We start from the raw sequence: 8,492 nt of genomic DNA, 5'->3' as shown, positions 1-8,492 counted from the left end.
GGTGTGTCTGTGTCCCAGGTCTCCACCCACAGCCCCCAGGGCCTCATGCTCTCTTCTCCGAGGTCACCCCCGCACCCCGCCCTGGAGGAAACTTCTGGAAATGACGGGTGCCGCTGCCATCCCCTCCTCACACCGTTTGCTCTGACTGTTGACATGGAAGAAACCACGCATGAGGTGACACCGTTCAGAAGCCTCCAGCTCGTGCCAATGCGTGGGGGCAGGTCCCGTGGTCCGTGTCCACGTGTGGGTCCCACCCCGTCCGCCGTCAGCTGCATGCCGTGGGCGAGCTCCTGCGTGGTGACGGCCAGACTCCGGACGTGGGATGTGTGTTCAGAGGTGCCGTAGCCGCTTTGGCGGTGGGCTCGGTGGTAACTAAACTGCCGGGGTGTTTATCAGTTTGGTCTTGTGATGTGCAAGCACCAGAGGCTTCCTGGCAAAGGGGTGCTGGTCGTTAATGACATCACATGCCCCGATTTGGGCGGCCCCCACAGCTTATGCCTCAGTTTCCCTGCGAAGGTGTCGACCGGATGGCAGCCTTGGCTCTGAACAACAGGACGCAGCCGGGACGTGGCGTTCTGGGTTCCGTGGCCTCAGTGCCACGCTTGCTGTGGGGGCGGTTATGGGACAGCGTGAGTTCCTACCCCTAGGCTGCACCGACGGCTGGTACGCAGGGCCAGGAGTCTCCCGCTCCGCAGGGTTCTTATAAACGGTGATAATCTGCCTCCTTCACCTCCAAGAAGATGGAGAAATTATTTTCAGATCCGAAAAGGATGGAGTCGTGGTGCTTGTCGTGAACCAGCCACCAGCACCAAGTGGCTTCGAGTCTCAGCCCGCTTCGGTGGTGGGGTGCCGGGCCCTCGACACTTCTGTTTCGACATCTGTGACCTGGCCCCAAGAGGAGCCCGCCTCGAGTTGTGGGCGTGAAGAGTATGTGACCGAGTGTGCGTGCATCGCACGGCTGAGCACCTGCCCCAGACCAGCTCGTGTCGCAGCGTTAGAACCGGGGCGCGGCCTCGTCTGGGGAGGCTGAACCTCCAGGCGGAGGGCATCGCTGCCGTGGGAGGGCCCGCTCCTCGCCAGCCGCCGGACAGGCACCGTGGCCAAGTGAGACGCCCACATACGGGCACGGGTGCCAACCCACAGGGACAGAGAGTGTGCAGTGGGGGGAGGGGCCCCGTGTGCACACAGGGCGCTGTTTGCACGGAGAGGGCGGGGGCCCAACGTGGGCCCGGTGGACGGGGCGGGAGCTGGGGCGCCTCCTGTGTCAGGGCCTGCACCGAGTGACGTCCCACACAGAGGAGGCCTGGGGCGCAGCAGGAGGGTGTGGGTCAAGGGCGGCACGGAAGTGTCGGGTGTGAATCAGCTGCAGGGTGAAGACACCTCTGAGGGAGGAGCTGAGGGAGGGAGGGGCCCCCGAGGAGACGACGCCTGCTGGGGTGTCTGCACGGCACCGCTCCGGGCCGCCTGGACTGGGGGTGTCCCCGGGCCCCCTGGCCTGAGGGTGTCCCCGGGCCCCCTGGACTGGGGGTGTCCCCGGGCCGGGCCGCCTGGGCTCCGGCGCTGCCCACCAGCGGCTGAGCCTTCCCGGCCGCGGGTCCCCCGCCTCTGTGGGGCTCTCCCGCCCCGGCCTCCCGCCCCTGCCCCTTTGCGGACCACACGTTAGCCCAGGCTCAGCCTCCGACGAGGGGCTTCACCTGCTGCGCCCCCCTCCCCTCCGCCGGTCGGCGGCAGGTGTGCAGTTCTAGCCGTGGGGTCCTCAGGGGCGGGAGCGAATGACCGGGGGAGGGCAGGGATGGGAGGACCCTACAGCTTCGTGAGTGGGCGGCTCCCAAGTTCTGGCCGCGGAGACCCGCAGAGGGGCTGCAGGGGCTAAGCCAGGAGGAGGCGGCAGCCTGGCGCGAACACTGCGCGGAGCTGCTGGCTGAAACCGCTGCACTCGGGCTTTATTTCTGCTGCTGTTTCCCTTCGGGCCGTGCTGGCCCTGCGGCAGAGGGAAGGTCAGCCCTCCGGGGTCTGTCCTGGAGGCAGGGGTGTGGGAGGAGGGTGGGGGAGGTGCCGGGAAGTGAGGAGACAGCGGAGGGGCTCCCAGACAGGGCAGGAGGCTCCCCCCACCCCCTGGCCCGGGCTTCCCTTCCCCCACGGGGGTCTCTCTGCAGTTGGGGTCCGTCACTTGTCCCGTCTTTTCTTTACGGTTTTCCCCACGTAGCTTCTTTGGTGTTGTCCAATTTTGAAATGTCTACAAATGCAGTTATGTCGTGTGGTTTTTCTTGAGGGTGACATGGCAGCTAAGAGGTCTCAGGCCGCCGGGTCCCGTCCCCTCTCCGTGTCCCCAGGCCGTGTCCCCAGGCCGCGGGTCCAGTCCCCTCTCCGTGTCCCCAGGCCGCCGGGTCCAGTCCCCTCTCTGTGTCCCCAGGCCACTGTGTCCCCAGGCCGCCGGGTCCAGTCCCCTCTCCGTGTCCCCAGGCCGTGTCCCCAGGCCGCCGGGTCCAGTCCCCTCTCTGTGTCCCCAGGCCACTGTGTCCCCAGGCCGCGGGTCCAGTCCCCTCTCTGTGTCCCCAGGCTGTGGGTGGTCAGGGAGGATTCACGCTCACTGGGCCCCAGGACCCCTTTGATATACATTTTAGCTTTGGTTGAATTCTGACACCCCGGCTGTGTGACTCTCTCCTGCTCTGCCTGCAGGCAAGCCAGCCCGGCCATGTCTGTCCTCAGGGTCCCCTCGAGGGGTGGGCTTCCGTGGGCCCACTGCCGGGACCCCCACTTCAGGAGGAGGGCCACCAAAGAGACGCCGACAGCACCTGCCAAGGATCTAGGGACAAAGCGGTGGAGAAACATTCAAGTTGAGACAACTGTTCTCCTGACCCCTGGAAACAGCAAACAAAACCCACATAGCGTCATTGTCAGATTTTATCGCGAAGGCTCATTCTGGGTGAAGGAACGGGGCGCGGGAGCCGCACCAAGTCCTCCCCAGCTTTGCCCCTGCGCTCCAGGTAGCGGGAGGGAGAGCACCGGCTTAGCGCGGCCAGTCTGACTTGTTTCTCCGAAGTCCTTCCGCCCACCCAGCCCGTCGTCCATTTCCTCCCAGCGGCTCCGGGANGACGGGAGGCTCTCCCGCAGGCACTGAGAGGACCAGGGAGGCAGGCGGAGCCCCCGAGGGCGCGGACACCGGCGTCCTTCAAACAGGATTTGTCTTCCCCTGTCTGAGGGCGGTGGGCACCACCCCCAGCCCGAGGGCTGCACAGAGGACCTGGCAGCCGGCTGCGGTCCGCTGCCCCGGGCAGGGAGAGCAGGGGCAGAGCGGGGCCTGCGGGGGAGGGTGCCAGGCCTGGGGTCTCCGAAGGCCGCTGTCCCCGGCAGGAGGCCTGGCGCGGGGCCTGCGCACAAGTAGCGCTCGCCTCCAGCAATTCGTGCTTATAAACAAGTCTTGTTTACAAGTAAAGTAAACCAACAGTTGCGTTTCGGTTGCAAACCCTGTGGCCTAAAGAAACACAACGGGGCTGAATCGACACTGGGCACACAGGACACGCAGGGCGGCCCCGTCCCAGGTGGGCTCGCACGTGGCCGCGGGGCCCCGGGAAAGCCGCGCTCGGCGGACAAGGCTCACCTGCTCCCATCCCGGGAAGCGTCAACGCAGGGAAACACCTAGCTCGCCGGTGAGGAGGCCGGGCGTGGAGGCCCGGGCGACCCGGCCTTTCTAGAACCAGACACTTTCCTGCAGGAAAAGTGCCCGGAAACGCCCCTGATTCTCCTGACCCCCCGGGCTCGTGGGCGCCTCCACCTCGGCGTCGAGAAGCTGCCCTGACTTAGGACAGAGGACGCACAGCGCGCCCTCGTGTTTACTGCGATGTGATGTGCAAGGAGAGGTCGAGGCGCTTTGCAGTGAGATGACACGGTTCCAGAACTGAACGGAAACCCCGTCCGTGGCTTCCCCAGCCCACCGGGCAGCAGCCGCGCCGCCGCCGCCTCGGGTCTGTGTTCCGGAGCAAAGCCCTGCGAGCGGCCACGGGCCTCGCCGGCTGCGCTCGCTCCCTTCCTGCTCCGTGAGGGTTCTGGGCGCTGGACGCCTACGGCTGCGGGGAGAACGGTAAACCCCATTTTCCGATACGTGTCAAGATGAGTGAAGATTATGTTTATTTATTTTTGAGAGAGAGAGAGAGAAAGCAGAGGAGGGGCAGAGAGAGGGAGCCAGAACTCAAAGCAGCTCCAGGCTCCGAGCTGTCAGCACAGGGCCCGACGCGGGGCTCGAACCCACGAACCCTGAGATCACGACCTGAGCCAAAGCCGGACGCTGAACCGACTGAGCCCCCCAGGCGCCCCGAGATGATTCTTTTTCTGCCAGAACGATGAGATTTCCGGAAAGTCTAGAAATGGATTTTTAAAAATATACTTATTTAAACATAAAGAAATTATGTCGTAATGTGGAGATAGGAAGCGACTTTAAAGTTGAAGACTCACAAATGCTCCAGGAGGAAAGGTTCCTGCATTGCGTGCAGGCTCTGGGTCCGCCTGGCGTTTCCAGAAGGAATTCGCAGAAGGCTCCGGGGAAGGAGCGGCGCCTCGCCCGCGTCGCGTCCCCAGCGCCGAGCTCACCGACCGATGCTGTGTGCGCGAGACAGACATGCTTGCTGACCACACGCGCACCTGTCACCCGGGGGGCGCGTCCTCACACTTACGGTGTGTGTCTGGCTGTGATTACCCTCCGCAGGGGCGCGAACACAGACTCACTTCATGTAAAGCCTCACGAGGGCCCTCAAAGCGGGGGGGGGGTCTCACCCCGCTTAACAGGCGGAGAAACTGACGCAGACGCCCTTCGACGAGCATCTCTGCGTATCGGGCGGCTCCGGGGCCAGGCCGCTCCCCAAGCCCCGCGTNGAGACCCCTCCCCACAGTCTCCTGGGCTGAGGCTGAACGTGGAGGCCCCGGACCCGCACCGTGTCCGCTGCGCTGGGTTTGGGATGCTGGGTTTTCCGAGCACAGAGGGCGAGGAGTCTCACGGGAGGGTGGCACCCGCGGTCGGGGGTGCACTTGGGGTGCGGCCCCGCGGGCCCGGGACCCGCCCCCCTCCTCTGGGAGGGTCTCCCGCCCCTCCCTGGGAAGGCACACCCCGGGCCCCACAGCTGCACGTGGCTCTGCGGCCGTGAGACCCCATACGGGCTCGTCCTGAAAATCGGAGCAGGTGGAAAGTGTGTTTGGAGTCGGGCGGGAAGTCGCTGCTGGGTAGACGCGGCTCCAGCCNAGGGGGCAGCTGGCAGGGGCGGCCGGGGGCAGGGGTGCGTGGGGACTGCGAGCGCGGGGTGTCGCTGTGACCGAGCGTGGCCAGGGCTCCGTGGGGCGCGGGGCCGCCTGGCCTCTGAGCCGGGCGGCTGGGGAGCCCAGCGCCACGGGGGAGAATGGGGCGTCAGGAAAGGCTGGAGGAAGAACGCACTGGGGGTGCTGGGGGGAGGCGCATCCAGAAGGGTCCCCGGGCCTGCTCGGCTGTGGGGCGCGGCTGCAGGACCGGGGTGCAGACCGTGGTCTGGAAGCCATCAGCCCCGGGGCGCGTCGGCCAGGATCCAGGAGGAGGCTGGGGACTCCCGGGCGAGGCGGCACCTNGCTGGAGGAAGAACGCACTGGGGGTGCTGGGGGGAGGCGCATCCAGAAGGGTCCCCGGGCCTGCTCGGCTGTGGGGCGCGGCTGCAGGACCGGGGTGCAGACCGTGGTCTGGAAGCCATCAGCCCCGGGGCGCGTCGGCCAGGATCCAGGAGGAGGCTGGGGACTCCCGGGGGAGGGGGCACCTGGGGGCGGGGGGGGTGACAGGAGGGGAATCTGCCCCACGGGGAGGAGGCCGTGCGGAGGCTGGGTCACCGCACCCCAGGGTGCGCGCTGTCCGTGGGCTGAGACCACAGGGCAGCGGGTGAAGGCCTGACCGGCAAGCACGCACGCGTGGAACAAACGGCGTGGACGGGGCAGCGCCGGNCCCTGTTTCACCCACGTGCGGCTGACATCTAGGCGTTGGTTAGGACGAAACACTTTAGGGGCCTGCGGACCTCGGGCGCCGCACACCGCACCCTCCTGGGAGCAGTCCCCTCACAAGGCGCTTCTAACGGCCGCCCCCGCGTCACGGCTCCCCGAGTGCACGTGTTCTCCGGATTGCGGCGCGCTGTGCGCACAGGCGTGGGGACCGCGCAGACCGCAGACGCCCGGCCCGGGCGCCCCGACGCCGAGTCTCCCGGGCGATGTCACCCCTTCTGACGGGGACCGTCCGATCTCCGGCGGGGGGACCAGGAGGGAGGCCGACCCCTCGGCCGTGTGCGCGGGATGCACCCCGACCTGCTGGAAGGCGGCTATGGAGGCCACCCCGCCCCCCACGCAGAAGCCTGCACGGGGCTGACCCCCTTGCCCGCAGACACCACACAGGCCAGGACGGGGCCGAGGGGCTCCAGGACCTGGGCTACTCGGGGAAGCGGGGTTCGTGTGGCCGGCGAGCTGGGGGCCGCGAGGCCGCCTCCACGGCCCCGGGCACCTGGGCTCGGTGTGTCCGCGTGCACGGGCGGGCAGTGCAGCCGCCCCACGGGAGCGGGGTCACCTTCACGCTGGCCCTCCCGCCCTCTAGCCACAGGGCAGGCGCACTGCGTGCTTTCGGCCGCCTCCCCGACGGGTCCTGACACCTGAACACCACCCTTCGGTCCAGGAGGCGGAGCCGCCGCCCCAGATGGCAGGTGCGGCTCAGTCGTGCGGGCAGGACACTGCCGGGCTATCCGTGCCCTTCACCGAGTGCAGCTTCTAGGCGTCACGATTCACTGTGCGAATAAAAATTCCGTTTTTGGTTTGAGGCTCTGGGTGAAAACCCAGCCTCGCTGAGGTTGTGCTTAAGTCCGACCCACCCCTATTGAAAGCACGGTTATCATTTTCACTTTTCATCCTGAAAGTGGTTTGCAGACTTGCTGGCTCGTGGCGAATTTCCAGGTTATTTTGCAATTCCGCTTTATTCACTTATTTTGGGGGCAAGGCCCTGCCTCCCAGGCGGAGAAGGGAAGGTGGAGGCTGCAGTGCCCGCTGCTTTGCACCAGAGGCTGTGGGACGTGATGCGGGAATCCGTGTGGTCAGTGGTGACGCACCTGCCCTCGTCCTTGGGGCTTAGAAAAGGTTTGTCACCGGCCGCCTTTGCCGTCTCCTCTGGGCCGTGAGAGCCGGGGCCTCTGAAGGCCCCCACTCTCCCTGCACAAGGCGCCCCGTCCGTGCGGGGGCCACAGCGGGAAGCCTGGCCAGGTGCTTCTCCAACCGGGAGCCGCGGAAGGAAGGGGGTGGCTTCCAGCCCAGCCGGCAGGGCACCGGGGGCCATGGGGGCTGTCCCTGCCGGGGGAGAGCAAGACCCCATGTGCCTCTGCTCAGGCGCAGCGTGGGCACAAGCCCGGCAGGCTGGCCCTTCCCGGGGTCTATCCAGGGGCTCCTGGGGGTTGCTTGCAGACACAGACTATAAATGGCTCCCTCTTCTGGGAAGGATCTGCTCCCTTTTCACGCACCCAGCTGGATTTCTGGGTCAGATCCAAACCCAGGCCGAGGGGACAGTGAGGACAGACAGCAGGGCGGCTCTTCCCGCGTGGTGGTGGGGGGGCCGGGACCTATTTTACGGTCTGCCACCAGCCCTATTTTATGCCTGGAGAGACCCCCCCCCATCTCTGCTGCCCCTGCTTCTCTCCCTACAGTGGCTGTGGGGGAGGGACCCAGGGCCGGCCAATCCCCCGCAGTCAGGGCTGGCTTCCCGGCCGTCTCCCCAGGCCCTGCGCCCGGCTCTGCCCTGCACCCCACTCCTGCTGGGCACCACGTCCCCGTCCCCCCGCTTGCGACTCCGACTGGTCCTGGCCCAGCTGTGCCCAGACGCCCGCTCAGTCCCTGCCCCCCCCCCAGGCAGGAGGAGACCCCTGCTGTCTGTCCTCACTGTCCCCTCTGCCTGGGAGCCACAGGCTCTTCCCTGGGTGGACGCGGGGCCGCCGCCTCCTTCAGCTCCTCCGGGGCCTCCGCGGGCCTCACGTCCGGACAGGTATTCAGTGGGGCTTCTTGTCTGCACTCTCTGGGCCCGGAACATGGAGGAAGGGCAGGGGGAGACACCGGCCTCCAGCTCTGGGTGAAAGGCACAGTGAGTGACACTGACAGCGTGTGCGGTGACAGGTGGCGGCCTCCCTTGGTGGGCACAGCGTAAGGCGTAGAGTCGCCCAGTCCCTACCTGTACCTCTGAAACCCATGTCACCTGAGCATCGTCTTGATTAACAATTTAAAACCCGCAGGATCCAGCCCTAGGGAGTGCAGTGCCGCGGCCGGCCACCAGGGGGCAGCCGCAGACCGAGGGCCGGGCCGCGGGGCCGAGGCCGAGCGGCCCCAGCCCCCCAGCCGTCCGGGCGCCGGTTCTCACTGGCAAGGGGGCGAGGCGCCACTTTGTTCCCAAATTCACGTGGGGCCGGAGGCAGGTGGGGCCGTCGGAAACCGGAGCCCGAGGAGCCAGGGCTCCCGACCCCGTG

The 8,492-nt window shown here is 66.8% G+C and overlaps 1 protein-coding gene across 1 annotated transcript in view; it reads right to left on the bottom strand.

Moving 5' to 3' along the window:
• DACT2 (dishevelled binding antagonist of beta catenin 2) overlaps positions 1-4,092 on the bottom strand; it is a 32,896-nt gene extending 28,804 nt beyond the window's left edge. The window contains 3 exon segments of the mRNA XM_077757382.1: positions 3,057-3,117; positions 3,162-3,301; positions 3,936-4,092. Coding sequence (XP_077613508.1) covers positions 3,057-3,117; positions 3,162-3,301; positions 3,936-4,092 — 358 coding nt within the window.
• Between the last annotated feature and the right edge of the window lie 4,400 nt (positions 4,093-8,492).

This window comes from Crocuta crocuta, unplaced genomic scaffold, assembly GCF_008692635.1.
Source record: "Crocuta crocuta isolate KB4526 unplaced genomic scaffold, BGI_CrCroc_1.0 scaffold506, whole genome shotgun sequence".
Classification (NCBI taxonomy): Eukaryota; Metazoa; Chordata; class Mammalia; order Carnivora; family Hyaenidae; genus Crocuta; species Crocuta crocuta.
This window is presented reverse-complemented; position numbering and strand designations above follow the sequence as displayed.